A 17,956-nucleotide genomic window follows, 5' to 3' on the forward strand; every position below is an offset into this window, starting at 1 on the left:
GGTAGACATTAGCAGAGACTGACCGGTTTCAGCTTTGATAATAATATTTCTGGAATTATTCTCCTCTGAGTCATAGGAATCTTTCTGGACTGCATACATGTCATGCTTCGGCAATGACACAGTTCAGTTAGATGTAGGTAAAATTATTATTTTTTGTCCTAATTTCTCTCTCGGTTTTCCTTCCCACTCTCTCTCTCTCTCTCTCTCTCTCTCTCTCTCTCTCTCTCTCTCTCTGCAGCCTGCAGAGCGACACCTCTGAAATTTTAACGACCCGACTCTGTTTGAAGTTATAATGAAGAGCTACACTAAACCCAGGGAGTGATCTCTCAGCGTGTGAGCGAGCGGGGAGCCAAAAACAACCCCCCCTTTAAATATCACACTTAAATAGGTCAAGCAGCTGGAACTCTGCCCCTGCTGGTCAGTGAGTGTCGTACACACAGACTGGCCCCCTCCTAGTCAGTAATAACACACACCCTTCCATCTTTCTATCCGTCTATAATCATCAAAATAAACTTATTACTATAATAACACATTTGGGAGAACCAAGAGTCACAACACCTGCCCGAGATCGACAGATCATTCTGCAGCATCTTCGTGATGCCAATTAGTTAATCAGCACAATAAAAACTCACCGCACCTGCTCTAAAACAGAGTTTGTCATTTTTCGATCACATCTAGTGAATTATATATATATTATATATATATATATATATATATATATATATATATATATATATATATATATATATATAGATAGATAGATAGATAGATAGATAGACAGATAGACAGATAGATAGATAGATAGATAGATGGATAGATATAATACCGGTAACTCTTTTACTGACGGTAGCACACAGTACCTACGTGCATTGTCACACTGGTATGAACTATGGTCTGGTTTTATATTCCTGGCGCTAGTCTGCCCCCTGCTGGCACTAATTTACATTTCCATGCCTGTAGCCACTAGAGGGGGCAGGAGAGCGCATTCATCGTGTATCAAAGAAAGCATCCCTCTCTCTCAGAGCCCTCAGAAAGAGGGCTGCTCCCGGTTTGTACAAAAAAGCGGGAATGGATTCCGGATTGTGATCAGTAATCATTTCCTAACGCGCGACACTTGGTGTTATTTGATTGCAATGGACCATATGAGACGAACATGCGCCTCAGCATCACCCCTAGAAGGGTAGACTACACTAGTGCAGGCGCATCCGAGCAGCTCCAGAGCCGCGGAACATACAGCAGTGAAATCAATATAAAAGTATCATCTGTGCCTGCGTTTGAGAGAATTATAATACTGGCTATAGAAAAACACACCGAGCTACACGAATACAACTTTCACACTATAGGCCTCGTCACAATACCCGATATAATAACAGCCTGCACGGTTCCACGCCGACTCCAGAGCCCAGACTCCGGTGCGGGGTTTCGCTCAGACCTGGGGCTGTGTGATTGACTCCAGCGCTGCTCTCTCAGCGCAGAGCCAGGCAGGAGCGCAGAGCAGCACAACACTGAGCTCAGAGATCACCCCAAATGAAATGCATGGGACAGTCTTCCTAATCGCCGCCGTGGGGCTGTGGTGTGCGCAGGGTGAGTATTGCATCGTCAGCAGGCTTAGTCTGGGAGGGCTGCAAAAAAACAAACAAAAACAAACCCGAGTTGCACAGAGGAATATATCATGCCGTTGCGTGCAAAGGCTGTGCCTTGTTTCTAAGACACCCTTGGTATTTAATATCACTAGGTTTTTAATGTGTGTTTAAATCTTTAATGGTAACGCGTTCTTTTATCGCAGGTGATGTGTGTTGTTATTATTATTATTATTATTATTATTATTATTATTATTGTTGTTGTTGTTGTTGTTATCGGTCCTGTTCAGGAAGTACCAGTAGTTAATTGGGTATGTAAATTCCTGTCGGTGAAACTCAAACACGGGTGCAGCTGCCTTTAGGGTTAAAGGCGTTACTTACCGCGCACAGACCCCTAGATCCGGGGTCAGGGAAACACTGTCGCCGCTTCCTTGATGGGCAGTCATTGCTCGTCAGTTATAACCAGCAAATAAGCAGTAAACACAACGGGTTATATATCTGATCAAAACTGGATGAGCGAAGCCTTGGAGGCACGACCCCACTTTCCCAGGGACAGCGGCTTGAAACCTGGCTCCAGGAGACCTCTATTAGACAACGTCTACCTTTATGTATAGTTCTTCGCTACAGTGTCTAATTTCTGCGTGTCTCTATTGCTTGTGTGTGGCACACTGTACTCTATGAAATGGTGTAACGACGAAGCCCCAATGAATGCGGAAAATGTACACCAAAGTGGCCGGATGCGTAATCCGCCACAGCTGTCTATGGCTGCTGTTTGCGACTCATAAACACGATGCGTTTTAAATTGAACCAGTTCAAATTTTTGACAGAGCCGGGAGATTCAAGACACACGCAGCCTGGTCGAGTGTAAACAATAGCTGGGACAGTTTTTAGAGTAGCACCATAGCCCGATTAACTAAAAAAAAAAAAAAAAACAATAATATGAATGCATCTCAATAAAATCTAATTATCAGTAATAAGGAAACTGCACAGATTACACCAGGGTGATTGACTGCATATACACAGCTGGGGAAATGCTTCAGTCACGTTTTGTAACTTTGGATTATATATTGAAATCGCTTCCCAAACTGTAGAAGGATATATATATATATATATTTCTAAAGTCTCAAAATTCTAGGTGATGCAGACTTTTGGTCGGAGCTGTAGTTATACCGAAACTTGAACTTTGTTTTGCAAAGAGTATTGGAGTGGAGGGAGAGAGGTCCTTCTGTCACACCAGCGTGTTTCGATCCAGAGAGACCCTTATTCAGTTTGAAGGAACTTGGTTTCATTGTTTGTCACTGTGAGGGCCGGTCTGTGGGGAGGCACCTGTCTGTGTGCAGTCAGTGCAGGAGGGTCGCAGTCTTTTGCATCACCTTCCTCATTAGCGTTCAGCTGCAGGAACGCTAGCTGTGTTACAAATCATGAAACCAGATTAAGAAATACGGCCAGCTAATATTGTGGTGGTCTCGGGCCCCGGGGAAGCCAACATTTTAAAGTACGGAAAGTCATATTAGCTCGTCTTTTTTTCCCCCTCTGCCAGGTGCAGCACAAAATAATGCATCCCCAGCATCATTGAAAAGTGGAAATCAGAAACCAGATGGACTAGTAAAAATTACCCCCGGGGGAGAAGAGCCCGTCCCCGGGGGAGAGAAGCCCGCCCCCGGGGGAGAGAAGCCCGCCCCCGGGGGAGAGAAGCCCGCCCCCGGGGGAGAGAAGCCCGCCCCCGGGGGAGAGAAGCCCGCCCCCGGGGGAGAGAAGCCCGCCCCCGGGGGAGAGGAGCCCGCCCCCGGGGGAGAGAAGCCCGCCCCCGGGGGAGAGAAGCCCGCCCCCGGGGGAGAGAAGCCCGCCCCCGGGGGAGAGAAGCCCGCCCCCGGGGGAGAGAAGCCCGCCCCCGGGGGAGAGAAGCCCGCCCCCGGGGGAGAGGAGCCCGCCCCCGGGGGAGAGGAGCCCGCCCCCGGGGGAGAGGAGCCCGCCCCCGGGGGAGAGGAGCCCGCCCCCGGGGGAGAGGAGCCCGCCCCCGGGGGAGAGGAGCCCGCCCCGGGGGGAGAGAGCCCGAGGCCGCCCCGGGGGGAGAGGGGGGGGAGAGGAGGCCGCCCCCGGGGGAGAGGAGGCCGCCCCGGGGGGAGAGGAGGCCGCCCCGGGGGGAGAGGAGCCCGCCCCCGGGGGAGAGAAGCCCGCCCCCGGATTGGGTCCCATGGCTCCCAGCGATGACACAGAGAGCAGCCACTTCTTTGCGTACTTGGTGACGGCTGCAGTGCTGGTGGCGGTGCTCTACATTGGCTACCACAACAAGAGAAAGGTAAGGCCTTCGTTGCGTATCAAGCCCCTCCCTCTCTCTTCACCCCCCCCCCCCCCCCCCCCCCCCCCACCTTGCGCAGGTGATTCAGAGAGGAATTCAGTTTGTTTAAAGGTTTTTAAGTGATTTTAAAGCGTGTATACAGCTGTGTGCTGATTTCTTGGCACACCTCAAATGTGTCTTTTCTATCCTTTATCAGCCCAGGTGACACGCAGCGCACACAGTGACGCTGCAGCCCGTGTCATTTCTTTGGATAATGCCAGCAAGCCGCGGTTATCACTTAGTGTTTAGTTGTAAGGGCGAGTCGGTATTCGCTCCTGTTACTCTGCGCTGGAGATGCTACACGACGGTTAACAGCGGCTTGTTTCGTCGTGTTCCCCCAGATCATCGCCTACGTCCTGGAGGGTCGAAGGTCACAGGGTGCCCGTCGGCCCAAATCCACAGACTACCAGAGACTGGATCAGAAGGTAAGACAGAACCACATCTTAGAATCGGGTGTTTCTAGAAGCCTGCTGCATCCAATTTCATTCCGAGGCATCGAAAGAAAATACTTTTCTAGGCTGAAGAAAGTTCTCGGTTTGCTTGCCCTGCCTTCCTGGAAGTCTGCGGCTGCTTCGCTTCCTGACCAGGGGAAAGAAAAAAACCTGTTGAAAGGGCGGTGAGCATTTCACCCTCCAGGTGACCCGGGCAGTGCAACCCTCTCTAAAAGCATGGCTTGCAAACTGAGAGATTTCTTTAACCCTGTGCAGTCGTAGATGGTCACATTTTAAAAGACATTTGGCTTCTTTCCAAACTACACGTGTGAGAGCTTTGCTGTGAATGGATGTGTGGTTCACGTATGGAATAATTCTGTTACATGCAATCAGCAATTCACATTTCTGTAGCGCCGTTCATCACAAGGATCCCAGAACGCTTCTCTCGCCCGCACATACACCAAACAAACGAACTGTTAAACTGTTCAATTCAAATACAGAATTAATTATTTTAAACTGGAAAATAATAAAAAAAAAAAAGCGAAGTTTGTAGAAATGGAACAATTGAAAGAGTCTAAAAACAAGATTGGAGTACAGTTGGAATAAAAAACAGATTTATTTCTTCTCCTTTCTTTCAGCTGTGAGGTGCCTGTGCAGCAGAATGCAGAAGCAAGGCGAATCTGTAAACCACTGGCAGAACGAACGAGTGAAGGACGAACGTTTTATTATTTTTTTTTACAGCTAAAAACATTGAACTTTAACTTCAGTTTTTCCTTTTATTTTTATTTTTTTTAAATCTAATTTAAATTTTTTTTGGTAAAGAAAAAAAGTAACCTTTCTAATATGGGGGGAAAAAAAAAACGAAAAAAGAATGGTTTTGTTTTATTTTTAATAATGACAATGGTTCATGTGATGCTGTGTATGTGCTGTGCTGTAGGCGTGGGATTGTTAGCGCCGCAGGGGCAGCTGCTGCAGTTCGGTCTGTTCTCTTGCTGACAGCATGGTGCTTCCTTGTGTTTTATGTGTACATGTGGTTGAGTTTAGGGAGTGCTTGAGACAGTGTGGTGGGTAGAGCTGAGAGACTGGGAGAGCAGCAGTGTGGTCTGTTGGTTAGAGCCGAGGGACTGGGAGGTGAGCAGTGAGGCAAAGATGAAGGGATGTACTGTTGGCTAAATCTGTCATGTGTACTAAATTGTGCAGAAATGCTAGCGGTGTAGCTGTTTTGTGATGACTAGCGAAGCTTGATGTTGTGTACGTTTTGGTAAAGGAAAGGTGGGTCTTTGGTCTTCTAGGCAGGAGAATGATTTCTATGACAGCCATCGTCGCCCCTGAAGCAATGTGAAGAGACAGCGCAGTTACACTGAGCTTGTTTGCGGACCGAAGGCTTCTCCTAAATCACTGGGAAATAAAAGAAGATATTCTGCGGGGCTCTTCAGCTGCCATTAAGTTGCACTTGTGGGTGAATTCAGTAAAATTCAAATGATATATAAACATAGATACAGCCGTCCCCTCGGTATTGCCTGTCTAAACGTGGAACTCAATCAACCTTCCTGTTTGTTTTTTTAAAACCTACACACCACGTGGTCACTTGCTGTGTTGCAGTAGATAAGGCTCCCCATGACCGAAGGAGTCTCATGTTACATGAGCACAGGAAGGAAGTTCGTTGTATAGTTCTGTGGCTGGGGCGGTGGTCATCACGGGGTGCCCGTGTGCTTGGCAGTCCCGTTTGTTTGCAGAGTGTTCCGTGTCTTGTGCAGTGCGTGTTTCTTGTGTCTTTTGAGGGGCATGTCCTGCAGGGTCTGGAAACTTGACAGGATTCCACAAAGAAGTTTTGAAACCACACGGGTCAAAAATAGGATGGAGTCGTTAACCTTGGAGAGCTCTCTGGTCTTGTTCAGGAATGTTGCAGCGAGCACAAGGCTGTGCATTACTGTGATGCAGAAGAAAAAAATAAAGTCTAATAGAAGCTGAATTTGAAGTTGGCTCATTTTAATTTAAAGCAAACCAGCGGGTCACCAGGCACGGTTCAATCACACACAGCGTGCGCATCCCCTGCCTCAGACTGAACCACTCTGCACTCCAAACATCGTTGCTTTAACTAGGGGAGCTACTGAGGACCCCAAAACACTCTTTCTGGTTCTAGAATGCGGATGCCGCTTTCGCGAGTGGGTAAGGGCTGCCCGAGTGCTGATAATGGAATGTAAATGGAATTTTTTCTGCGTAATGTCAGAATGCCACGCGTCAGACATCCTGTCAATTACCACAAGTGTGAACGGAAACGAAACCTCCAGTTTGCCAGGAATGCAAGCAGACTGGAAACAGACCCACCCACGTGCATCTGTATGACAGAGATAGTGCTGCAGTTTCGAGGAGGAAACTGATGGGTCGGACGGGCACGGCCATCCTGCCAGTACATTTTAAATACGGTTTCGTGCAGCTCATTGTGAACAATAAGACAGGTAGCGTGTTTTTTATTTATTTTCTTTTTATTTGCGGGACACGTGTCTGCTCCTTGAGCATTTAAAGGGTTAAACGAGGCTCCCTGTCTGTTGAGCGACTCTTGTATTTTAATCTGTGATCAATCCTAAAATGAACAGTGCCGCTCTGTAGCATTGACTACAAGGATACACTTACGCAAAGCTAGCACTCTCAACAAAGGACACATAATGGGGGGGTGCAAGCATGGGAAGCCCCGTTTTTGGCAATCGTAGGTCTTCGGCACGGCAGACGCGTGTCTGCAGACTGCTGTTCAAACTCTTTCACTCGGAGAACACCTGAACAACATCTTGTTTGAATAGGAACAAGGACCAGGGGTCACAAATGGAGTTTAGACAAAGGAGCATTCAGAACAGAAAATAGGAGACACTTTTTTACACAGAGAATTGTGAGGGTCTGGAATCAACTCCCCAGTAATGTTGTTGAAGCTGCCACCCTGGGATCCTTCAAGAAGCTGCTTGATGAGATTTTGGGATCAATAAGCTACTAACAACCAGACGAGCAAGCTGGGCCGAATGGCCTCCTCTCGTTTGTAAACTTTATGTTCTTAGGATACCGTTATCAGCTGAACGCAGTCGTCTTTGTGATATCTCTAGGCTTGCTGTTTTTACAAGTTTATTTTTCAAGGGCTCATAAAATACTGTAATAAACGACTCGCCTTTTTTAAATTTTTTTATTTGACTGGAAAAGCGTGTGAAGCATCTTAATTCTACAACAGGTTCGGCCGCTTTCAGTGTAGGAGTCGCGTTTCTGAGCAGCTGAGCTGTGATTGAGAGGGGCGGAGATACAGCGATTCAAAGCCCACCTCGGGAAAGCGCTGGGTATGATTTTATACCAGTTTCATTAGATTCTTTTAAGCTTTCGTCGGCTGCATTTGGTCACTGCGGGTCAAACTATTTCTTATCGCCATGCTTTGAAGTAAAGTCAATGTTTAGTGAACAACTTGTCAGATTACTTTAAAGGACTCAAGGATCTGAACATAGTTACCAGTTACATACCATCAACGCTAGTGTTTCTTTATGAATTCTTTCACCAAGAATGGTGCAAATCGCATTCAGTTGTGCAGACGTTAATCTCTGTGCTGTATCTGCATTATTCATACCTGAGTAAACGATGAAATAATGACAGCTGGTGTCAGTGTACTTGCATATACATTTTTTTTTTTTTTTACGAAAAAAATTACGAAATCACAATTTAATACAATAACGTCCGCTCACAGCTCTTCGGCACCTACATGATCAGCCACAAAACACATCAATATGAAAACAAAACCGCAGGAAATGACGGCGACCACTTTAAAACATACGTGTTTGAAAAAAAAAAAAAACATGTATACTTTCAATGTGTAGTATACTTCAAGTACACATCCTAACCCACATCTTTCTTAAAGGGCAATATACCCATTCCCTCTGTTTGTGAGTGGACAAAACCAGCAATGAACTGTCACACACAGCCCCTTCAGCCACTGCCTGTATAATTATACCATGTCGAATATCATTGTATAGCTATTTTATTTCCTGTTGTATCAGTCTTTTTTTACTTGTAAACCTTATTTGATATTGCACATTCCTTAATGAGAGGCACAGCCGTGTGCCTGGGGGGTGTGGTTTCACTGTCTCCTCCCCTATAGTGGGAGGGGCTCTTGGAGTCTGTCGGCAAATGGGAAGACCTGTCGCGTGAGCCGCGTGACGAAGCAAGGCATCTCCTTCTTCCCGTTCAAGTCCCGCCCCTTCCCCTCGAAACTGTGCGCGACCCGGTAGTTGAGGCGGGTCATGAGCTGAGTGACCTCTAAGCTCCGCCCCCCTTCTTCCTCCAGGAGGTCGCACAGAGTTTGGAGGAAGACTGAACCCAGAGGGTTCAAGAAAGCAGCGTAGCCTGAAAACACAGAAACAGGGTTACCGTGCATCCTACGGATTACAAACCAGGGGTACCCCTGGCGTGGGTGGGGTAACAAACAATCCCTTGGACAGGAGGCTAAACTGGGAAACGATTTCTGAACAGATTTTCACCCGATTGCTGTTTTCATAAACACAAATAAATGGTGAAATGTATATAAAACGAAGGGGTACTATGTACTCTGGACCGTGCATTACAGCGCAAGCCTGTCTAGTCACTGATCAGAAGATTCACACGTTCAGCACAAAGGCGTTTCAAACCATGTAAATAGCCTCAGTGCTGGTCACTGTAGCGTCGAAGCAGTGAACATGCCTACCTGGGACAGTGGCAAACATGGCTGCAGAGTTAATGGGAATGGAGAGGCAGGGAGAGAAGCTGTCCCCTTCACTGACCGACACGGCGTCTGCCTCCAGCTCCACGCCACTGTCCAGCTCGTTCCCACGACAGGCCTGCAGACAACACGCACCATCAAGCAGGAATCTCAAACCACCGAGAGTTCGGACAAGCCGGTTATAAGACACAGGTCAACATAATTGCAAAACTTGTCCGGAGCTGCAGCTAAAAGAGGATGGTATCCCACTGCTACCAGCAACCTGAACAAAAAAGAGCTTCGTCACCCCTGCCGTCCCAGAATCCCCGAACCAGCTGAAGATCTCTGCCAGCCTGACTGCATTCCCGTCCGCCCCAAAAACCAGCCCCTCCTCTCCATGGCTGGACAGGACCCCCACGAAGCAGGTTCCCCCCATCTCCAAACTTGCTGCAGGGAACAAAACAAAACAGATCAACAACACTGCTGTCCACTGTCCGGTCATCAAGTTGTACAACAGTAGTTCTAATCTAAATTTATATAGATATATATATTATATATATATATATATATATATATATATCCCCTATCCCCAACCCTATTCTGATGCAATTGTGTCTGAACATATATCATGCAAAAAGATTGACACATTATATATATAATATATATATATATATATATATATATATAATAGATGGGCTTCAGTGAGTTACAGGAAAATAATTCCATCTAGGGTTTCTGTGACGTCATAAACTACGAGAGCAAAGGCGGAGTCTCTAAACTGTCACAGAAACCCGAGATGGAATTGTTTTCCTGTAACTCTCTGAAGAGGCCCATCTGTTATTTTTTATAATACAGGGATACCCTTGCGATGCTGATATTAAAGAAGATGAGGTTCAGGGGTATGGTTGTTTTTTTAAACGTTGTGTTTCAGCGCTGTACTGACGTTCTGTCTCATTCTCCGTTTCTCCAGTTTCTCTGCGATACGAATGCCCCCCCCCCCCCCCCCCCCCGTATTCTCACTTTGTTGATGATTAATGAACATTTCTGTACTGCTGGTGTTTGTCGAGTCCGAAGGCTCCAGTTTAGCGTTTCCTGCTGTTCTCTTTTATAACAGGGAAGAGAGCAGAGCGTTGTTGGAAGGTGAAGTTCCGATAGGTGGTGATTGCTCTATGAGGGCTAGCAGATGATTACACAATCAGAGGAAAACCAGATTACATGCACCACGAGTCATCAGGTGATTTCTCATGCCTGCGTGGCATCCAGTAAATACAGCTGTCTCCCTGTATCAGATAAGCATTCAGAGCCTCTAGATCAGTGGATGGAACCACACTGTCTGCTGCTTGGCATCCAAATTTGACTAGAATGCAGGCTTTGATCCATGCAAACAGTGGCCAAACCTGATAACAAGTACATCTCCTAACAATACAGCCAGGCAGTTTACCCTTCAAACATTTACACAGTAACCCCTCCTATGGGTATGATAGTGTGGTTTGCTTTACCACACCTCTCTGGCCATTGCATTTACCTTGGAAATGCTCAGTAAGAGGTCAAACCTACACTCTCCTCACGATCTCTGACTGCCTTACAGGAACTCTTTATTGGAATTGAATGCAGCTCTCAGCATGCATCCACACCCAGAGTCGGTACGCAGTCGTCCTGTTCACCATGCAGTTGACCATACAGACACTTGAATCTCCTGCTAGCCCTGCTGCACCCAGTCCTGGGTTTCAGAGCTCCCCTTGTTTCGGTCTGCTATTGAAAGGACCGGTTAGGTACCAGGATTTTGAAGACTCAGACCCCTGGTAAATCTGCTCTGAACTGATCCCACTTACCACTGACCTTATAACTGTTTCCCAGAGCATAAGCACAGTGTAATAAAGCACAGTGAAAGCATGGGAGAGCCCAGGTAAGCACTGTAAAGGCCAGAGGTACGATAGATAAAAACATGGCAAACTATGGCGAAAGCACAGTATAACCATGGAAAAGGTGTATATGCTACAGGGGCTATACATCAAACTCCTGGCCTCATTGCACACAAGAAGAAAAGTCAGCGTCGTTTTTACTGGGGGGGGGGGGTTGTGGCTGGCTCCTCACCTGTCTTGAAGACGTGGCGGATCTCCTCAGCTGTCAGGTCGTTGTGGATAGTCACTCGAAAGCCCAGTCCGGACAGGATCTTGTGCAACCGTTTGGTATCTTTCTTTACCCCTCTCCTGGGCGCCAGGGGAACCCCGTGGTAAAACTCCATTACTGACACCAGCAAAGCCTGGTTCTTGCTGGGATGAGCTTTTGAGCCAAAAACCGACATAGTTGAAGTCAAGACAAGATGACAGGAATTAATGCAGCTGCCGTAGTGTTTCAGAGTCGCAGCTGTAGGTACTCAATCTCCAAGGTAGACTGACAGCACAGTGCTGGATCACTAGATAGATCCAATGTTTCCACTCCTCCCTATTCACCTCAATAAGTCACCTGGGAGAGTATTGCGTTATCATGCTGGGAACTGTTGGTACAGGGTGGAGTTGCCTTGTGTTTAATTATATGAAGTGAAATGTTTAACTCTTTCAGCACACCTGAAATGCTGATATGCTGTCTAATTTCTCATTGACTGCAGTACAACAGTTTTTGCTCTAAATTTGCAATCTGTGTTTCAAATAATTAAAAAAAAAAGGTTTAAGATGTTTAAGTGAGAATTCTACCCCGGAATGGGGTTCTATTGCCGTTAAATGAAATCACTTTGTAAATTAAAAACAATCGTTTCTTAATCCTCTTATTATGTTCAGAACTCTTTCCTGCTCTTTTAGTCCAGGAGCTGTGATAAAACTTCTTTGACTGCCAGCCTGGGAGCTCCTCATTCTGTAGTGTCGCAACTGCAATACTGACAGAGAAAATTAGCCGCTGCCTTGTAGATAAATATTGTTTGTTTTGTTTGTCCAAGGTTCTGCTTTCTGTGTATAAATTCACGACCCCAACTTAGGAAAAGTCATAAAACATTATACAGAAAATGAAAATAACATTTAAGCTGATTGGAAACTAGAGTCTGGTCAAATAGGCGCAACCTAACAGGAGGGTTCGATCGGCCCAGGTAAAGTGGAAGTGAAGGGGCACAGGGGATTCAGACACGGGTGTGTTGCAAATCCCAGGATATTGACACCGAGGCAATTCCGATGAAGGGAGCGGACTGGGCGCTGCACAGGGCTGAGCTCTGACTCGATCAGCAGCGGGCGCGGTGATGTAATGCTGTTCTGCACCTGGCTGACGCACGCCTGGCTGCATCGCAACAGCGACATCTGGTGGAGCAATGTAATAATTCATTGCGCGACAGCGACGTCGTGTCATTGCTGTCGAGCTGGACTGTGCCGGATGTTCAACTGTTTATTTATTTTTTTTACACCTACGACATTAGGGAAGGCACCTCTCTGGGAAACACAATGTTTAGAAGCAGTGTAATAATGTAACAGTTTGTGTAATTGCGCGTTGTTTGCACATGCTGAAACCCCGCCCTATCCTGCAAGGACGCTCGGCATTAAAAGCTCTAATTAATGCAAATGGCTCCGGTTTGAGTACTAGAGACAGGGCCGGACCGAGCCAGCGGCTGATAGTAACCGGGTGTCCGAGGTTGAGATCAGCAGATCCCGGCGAGCTGAAGGTAGACGGGCGGGGTAGCGGGCGAAGCGCATTTTGTGAAGCCAGTGGAAGAATATCTCAGAGAGGATTTTTCACTCAGGCACCAGCCATGACAAACAGCAAGAAAAATCACTTGCCGGACAGGTTAGTAAACTTTGCGCGCATGGATATGGCTCTTCGTGTTGCTTGTTAATTTAATGTCGTGTGGCCCGATGTTTAATTGTATACATTAATAAACACCGGTTGTATTGCATCGTGACATTGCATACGACAGTCCCGGTTGTTTGCGGCTCATTTCTGTACCAGCAACTCGGCTTTCTTCGGATTCACAAAGCTGTGCGCTTTTCATCCGTCTCTGACTGTGTTCAAATTGTCGCTGCGCAGGTGGACCGAGTACAGTGCGGTTGGGAAGAGGATTCCTGGGACGCGCTTCGTTGCGTTTAAAGTTCCCTTGAGGCAGGTGAGATGCGACCAGCACGCTTTTTATTAAGTTTTTTTTTTTTGTCTGCATGCCCTTTTATAATTCTGCTTTTTAAACAGAGAAAGTAAGTAGCTTCATAATAATGAACGGAGCGGGTCTCAAACGTCCAGTGACTCAGAAGCGATATAAAAGCCTGCTCGTTTCAGAGAACACTACAGTGTTGTGAATTCTTCTGTTAAGGTTTCTTTGACAAAGTGTTGACTGTGTTTTAAGCACGCAGGGCAGAGGTTATTATTTTGACTGCCTGTGAGCCAGGTGAAGGTCCAGGAATTGCAGATGACGAGCCGCAGGACACGAATTTCAAAACCTCAAACATGTCAGTAGGTATCCTGTTGGGGACCAGACCGTTCTCCACACAAACGCGTATTTGAAGATTCTCTCTAGTCTGAATTTATTGAATGGGAACGGTCAATGCTAAATGTGCAGCTTAATCAGAATAATGGTCAGGTTGTTTCAGTCTAACCCCTGTCTGCCCCCCTCCCCAGGCGTTTGAGCGTCACCTGCCCCCCGAGATGCGCTTTTCTCCCCTGGATCTGGTTCAGAAGCTGGGGGAGCAGAACCAGGAGCTGGGGCTGATCATCGACCTCACCTTCACCACGCGCTACTACCAGCCCCAGGTGAGAGCTCTTTCAGCTGCCAGACCCCACTGGCATTTCTGTTTCCATCTCAACCCTTCATGGAGGCTGTGAGGTTCCCGAGGTTCAAATTCCAGTTCAGCCGCTGACTAGCTGTGTGCGTGACCCTGAGCGAGTCGCTTCACCTCCTTGTGCTCCGTCCTTCGGCTGAGATGTAAAACAAACGAGGTCCTGTTGGAATGTGACAGTTTCCTCCTCATGTGTAGTTAACTCCCTAGTCTCTGGAAGTCACTTTTGGGTAAAAGCATCTGCTAAGTGACTCATTAATAATGAGGTGCAAGGGGCGTATGTGTCCCCAAATATGTGTTGCAAACTTCTTTTGCAATGAGGTGCACGAAACAGGTTGGATCTGCTCATCCAAATTGTCAGCTTCCTCCTCGTGATGCTTGAGTCACTCTCAAATGTGTTTTATTACGAAGAAACCATTTGAACAAGCGCTCAGTTCCTTGTGCACCTTCTCTAAACGTTTTCATCAGGTTTTTTGGAGACCCATGTGGTCAGCTTGCGTTATTTTTGCTGCATTTGTCCAGAATAACATTTCCACGTTTTTTCCGTCGCTAAACCACAGCGAGAGAGGCGTTTGCGAGCTGGGCTTTGTTATTTTGCATTTCATGTGTACTCTGTGTGTCTCGTCAGGACTTGCCGGAGAGCTTGTTTTATTTAAAGATCTTCACTGCAGGGCACGAGGTGCCTTGCGATGCCACGATCCTGAAGTTCAAGCAGGCTGTCCGAAGATTCCTGCAGGAGAACGAAGGCAACGGTGAGCTGGCTTTCTCACCTTCTGAACGGCCGTCTCTCGCCGGGTGTGTTGGGCAGCTGTGTCTGATTGCCGCTTTTGTTCTGTTCTTCCAGACAAATTGATTGGAGTGCACTGCACCCATGGACTGAACAGAACCGGATATCTTATCTGCAGGTAGTTTTTTTTTTTTTTATGTTTAAAACGCTGCCTGTGAAACCGCTAGGAGTGCACGTCATACAGCCCGCTGCCTCCTTCAATCTGACCCCTGTTCGTTTTAACATTAAAAATCTACATGGATTCTGCATGACAGGTGTGTGCCACGTTCATGATTCCATCTCCGTTACTGTCTTCTGTTCTTGCAGGTACCTAATTGATGTGGCTGGAATGGATCCTGCTGTAGCGATAAAGCGTGAGTGTGTGGTGTGGAATATTGACCAGGTCCCTGTTGTAAGTTTAAAGCTGAGGGAACACGAAGCTGCTTTTTCAGGAACGGCGGCTTGAAACCACAATCCACAAAGTGACTTTGTGTTCCCTCAGCCTAAGGCTAGTGAAGTTCTGTCTGGGATTTATAATGTCGACAGACAAGCCTTGCCCTGCATGCGATACAGCGAGGCTGTGCTGGCAGCACGAGTGGAAGGCTCTGTAATCCCTACTGGAACTACAGTAGCCCTGCAGAGAAAGTTTGATAAATCAAGTGAACAGGAAAACTAAATGTCTATAGACTGAGAAGAGCCGAGAGACTTGGAGAGCAGCCACTTCTTCTTCAAGTGGAACAATGAATTGGGAAATACTAATTCAATGCCAAACGTTTCGAGAAGTCTTTTACAACGTCTTAAAAGGTCCAAGCAGCTGTGTCTTCAATATCTTGAACTGCAATAGGGAATTAGCCCAGCCCATTTCCACTGCCCCTGACCTGCTTCTCAGCACCTGCTAGCAGAAATCTGTGACCTGCATTCAGCTTTTGTACGCACAGAGATCCCTGGCAGTATTTTAGCAAGCCCAGACTGTTCAGCTTTGACACGAGTATCTGTGTGTCTTTATGCCCATCTTTTAACCTTTTCTCCTGTTGCCTCTTCAGTTTTCAATAAGTCCAGAGGCCACTCCATAGAAAGGCAAAACTACATTGAAGACCTTCAGAACGGACCCAAGAGGAGGTAAGCGGGGGAGCGTTTACTGCTGCAAAAATACTTCCTTTTGTCTGCCCTCAGTAAATATAGGGGGTTGTTGTTCCTGCTGTGCCAGGGTAAAAATGACACGTCCACAAACGCACAGCATCAGTCTGTTCATCTTAATCTCGGAGAAAACACTCTGGTGCAGGAAGAACAGGAAGGTTGGGACGGGAAATGAGAAATCTGTAGCAGCCGGAGAGTTTATGACTGTCTGTGTGGGGTCAGATTTAGAAACAGCGCTATCAAATCCCAATATGCATATAGCCCATTACGTTGGAAGATATTTATATCTGCTGTGTGTTTTATGCAAGGTTTATGTAGAGATTGCTGGAACTCCTCAGATGAGCCATTGCAGTTTTCTTAGTGCAGATAATCTGCATTAAATACTGCATTGCGTGTGGTTTCGTTTTCCCAATGGCCAGAAAGAGAGGTTTTTAAAATGCTATATTTCTATGAGGAGGTTGAATCGATGTTTTCTGTCTGTCTTTCTTCAGCAACAAGGGGATTAGCTTGTCAGCGCGCGAGCTGGAACCTGTCCGTGGCCAGGCGGTTCTGACTGAGGACTCCTCCCGTTTCTCTGGTGCTGCTCCCCACACTGGGAGGCGTCTCCCCCCGGGACCCTGCCAACCTCCCTACCAGTACGAACCATTTCCATTGGGTCACATCACTCAAGCTACTGTTGGGTCACGCCAAGCACAAAAATGGGGGGAGGTTGTAAAATGAATATTGAATATTGCATTATATTTCACAACATATTAAAATATATATATATATATATATATATATATATATATATATATATATATATATATATATATATATATATATATATATATGCATGCATGCACTTGCAGTATTGACCCAAGCATCACGTTCTGAAATGGTGCAATTTAGTCTTGGTACAACTTGCAGTGGTCTTCTGTCTAAGTTTTGCGTTGTCTTTTTCAGGCAGCCCCCTACCTTTCTCTGTCCTCCTCCCCCTCCTCATGGTGTGGGGAGGTGGCCCTTGAGACCCAGTGAGTACATGGAGAGCTGGAGGACACGCCAGGGGCCACGGGACCCCCCGGGGCCAAGATACCCCCCGCTGCCCCGATACGCAGGCAGTGATTGCGACCCCTACTTCAGACAGGACCCATCCTGGGCCGGGCATTGCCCCCCGCCCCCTGAAAACCGTTGGGACAACCAGAGCAGGAGACACCAGAAACGGCGCTGGAGAGCCCAGAGCGGGCAGCCGCAGGACAGGACTTGAGAAAAACGAAGTGCAAAGTCACTCCGAGACTCGCTGGCTTTTACAACGTGCTGCTTGCAGTCTCAGACAGACGTGTTGTTTTTGCTGTTGCAAACTTTTTTTAAATTGTTGTTTTTCCCATCTCAAAGTGCCTGTATAAAGGGTTAAAATAAAAGGTACCCAATTGCATAGCAGTTTGAGCCCTCCCGTGTTTTTCCTGTGAGCTTAAATGTTCATTGGCTTAACCCTTTGCAGTCCTGCGTCGGACCAGGTCCGACATTACGATTTTCCCTTTCCGGTCCGATGTTGGACCCTGCCCGACATCATCAAAAAAACATTAAGCGCAGGTCTCTAGTCGTTTTTTTCCTCTGGAAAAAGCAGAGAAAACCTTTCAATGGCCGAGTGAGACTGATAGGAGCAGAATGAAGCTGAAAAAAAAAAAAAGTATCTGAGCTATATAGATAGCCTCTGCTCCACAGAGGTAACACAGACACATTACAAAGGAGATAGCTGCTTCCGCATGCAGCGCTCAAAGAATATGCATGAGGGGGAAAAAAGATCTTCCTGGGACTGTTCCTCCCCCTTATACCCCTGTGCTGGCTTTGATGTGTAGAAGGCAGAGGAGATGCAGCTAGGTCAGTGCAGAGCAGGAGGGGCGGATCAAGAGGTCTGCAGTGCTGAGCTGGGCCTGTGAAGAGTTTAATTCTGAACCTCTTTGTAAATGCTTGATCGGGTTCTTGTGTGGACAGCCACTAGGGTGGAATAGCTCTGGGTTTATTTAGGGAGGGGTGTAACGCCTATGTATTGTGTCTGGGGTGTGGCCTTTGTTAATAAATATCACCAATAAAAAAATGCCTAGCTGTCTTATTTGAAGTTTCGGTTTATTTGCAACGCTGGTCATCAGTTTAATGCACATTTTCTGTAACATATTTGCATTTACATAAGCACTTTTAATGTGGGGATAAAAAGCCCCACTCACAGGAAAATAAAATAACAACAGACCCAATCCTTAATTCATTGTTTAAAGTTACA

The 17,956-nt window shown here is 46.7% G+C and overlaps 3 protein-coding genes across 5 annotated transcripts; 2 read left to right on the forward strand and 1 right to left on the reverse strand.

The window, feature by feature from the left end:
• The first annotated feature begins 867 nt into the window (after positions 1-867).
• LOC121302185 (proline-rich protein 2-like) lies at positions 868-4,542 on the forward strand. Its single transcript, XM_041232001.1, has 4 exons — positions 868-1,584; positions 3,121-3,610; positions 3,654-3,879; positions 4,260-4,542. The coding sequence occupies exons 1-4, from the start codon at positions 1,533-1,535 to the stop codon at positions 4,536-4,538; spliced, it is 1,047 nt and encodes a 348-aa protein (XP_041087935.1). The 5' UTR covers positions 868-1,532; the 3' UTR covers positions 4,539-4,542.
• A 2,776-nt stretch (positions 4,543-7,318) lies between these two features.
• Positions 7,319-11,911, reverse strand: LOC121302301 (caspase-7-like). Its single transcript, XM_041232161.1, has 4 exons — positions 11,146-11,911; positions 9,335-9,498; positions 9,058-9,190; positions 7,319-8,720 (listed from the first exon to the last, which is right to left on the reverse strand). The coding sequence occupies exons 1-4, from the start codon at positions 11,354-11,356 to the stop codon at positions 8,470-8,472; spliced, it is 759 nt and encodes a 252-aa protein (XP_041088095.1). The 5' UTR covers positions 11,357-11,911; the 3' UTR covers positions 7,319-8,469.
• Positions 11,912-12,342: 431 nt separating this feature from the next.
• Positions 12,343-17,088, forward strand: LOC121302299 (RNA/RNP complex-1-interacting phosphatase-like). Of its 3 annotated transcripts, XM_041232158.1 has the most exons (9): positions 12,343-12,816; positions 13,057-13,132; positions 13,639-13,770; positions 14,425-14,548; positions 14,641-14,701; positions 14,890-14,936; positions 15,606-15,681; positions 16,191-16,334; positions 16,645-17,088. In XM_041232158.1, exons 1-9 carry the CDS (start codon positions 12,533-12,535, stop codon positions 16,943-16,945), a joined length of 1,245 nt encoding a protein of 414 aa, XP_041088092.1. In that variant the 5' UTR covers positions 12,343-12,532; the 3' UTR covers positions 16,946-17,088. The 3 variants fall into 3 exon arrangements, with proteins under 3 accessions (XP_041088092.1, XP_041088093.1, XP_041088094.1); XM_041232159.1 differs by lacking the exon at positions 13,639-13,770; XM_041232160.1 differs by lacking the exons at positions 12,343-12,816; positions 13,057-13,132 and adding an exon at positions 13,365-13,473.
• Positions 17,089-17,956: the final 868 nt, after the last annotated feature.

This window comes from Polyodon spathula, chromosome 29, assembly GCF_017654505.1.
Source record: "Polyodon spathula isolate WHYD16114869_AA chromosome 29, ASM1765450v1, whole genome shotgun sequence".
Classification (NCBI taxonomy): Eukaryota; Metazoa; Chordata; class Actinopteri; order Acipenseriformes; family Polyodontidae; genus Polyodon; species Polyodon spathula.

What these genes read in the sequence shown, in the direction of transcription:
- LOC121302185 (XM_041232001.1), top strand. Translation starts at nt 1,533, where the DNA reads ATGCATGGGACAGTCTTCCTAATCGCCGCCGTGGGGCTGTGGTGTGCG. An exon ending in GGGGCTGTGGTGTGCGCAGG is followed by an intron (nt 1,585 to 3,120) that starts GTGAGTATTGCA and finishes CCCCTCTGCCAG; the next exon opens with GTGCAGCACAAAATAATGCA. An exon ending in CCCGCCCCCGGGGGAGAGGA is followed by an intron (nt 3,611 to 3,653) that starts GCCCGCCCCGGG and finishes CCCCGGGGGGAG; the next exon opens with AGGGGGGGGAGAGGAGGCCG.
- LOC121302301 (XM_041232161.1), bottom strand. Translation starts at nt 11,356, where the DNA reads ATGTCGGTTTTTGGCTCAAAAGCTCATCCCAGCAAGAACCAGGCTTTG. An exon ending in CGAAGCTCTTTTTTGTTCAG is followed by an intron (nt 9,191 to 9,334) that starts GTTGCTGGTAGC and finishes TGTTGTCTGCAG; the next exon opens with GCCTGTCGTGGGAACGAGCT. An exon ending in CATGTTTGCCACTGTCCCAG is followed by an intron (nt 8,721 to 9,057) that starts GTAGGCATGTTC and finishes CTGTGTTTTCAG; the next exon opens with GCTACGCTGCTTTCTTGAAC.
- LOC121302299 (XM_041232158.1), top strand. Translation starts at nt 12,533, where the DNA reads ATGCTGAAACCCCGCCCTATCCTGCAAGGACGCTCGGCATTAAAAGCT. An exon ending in AAAAATCACTTGCCGGACAG is followed by an intron (nt 12,817 to 13,056) that starts GTTAGTAAACTT and finishes GTCGCTGCGCAG; the next exon opens with GTGGACCGAGTACAGTGCGG. An exon ending in GCAGGAGAACGAAGGCAACG is followed by an intron (nt 14,549 to 14,640) that starts GTGAGCTGGCTT and finishes CTGTTCTTCCAG; the next exon opens with ACAAATTGATTGGAGTGCAC.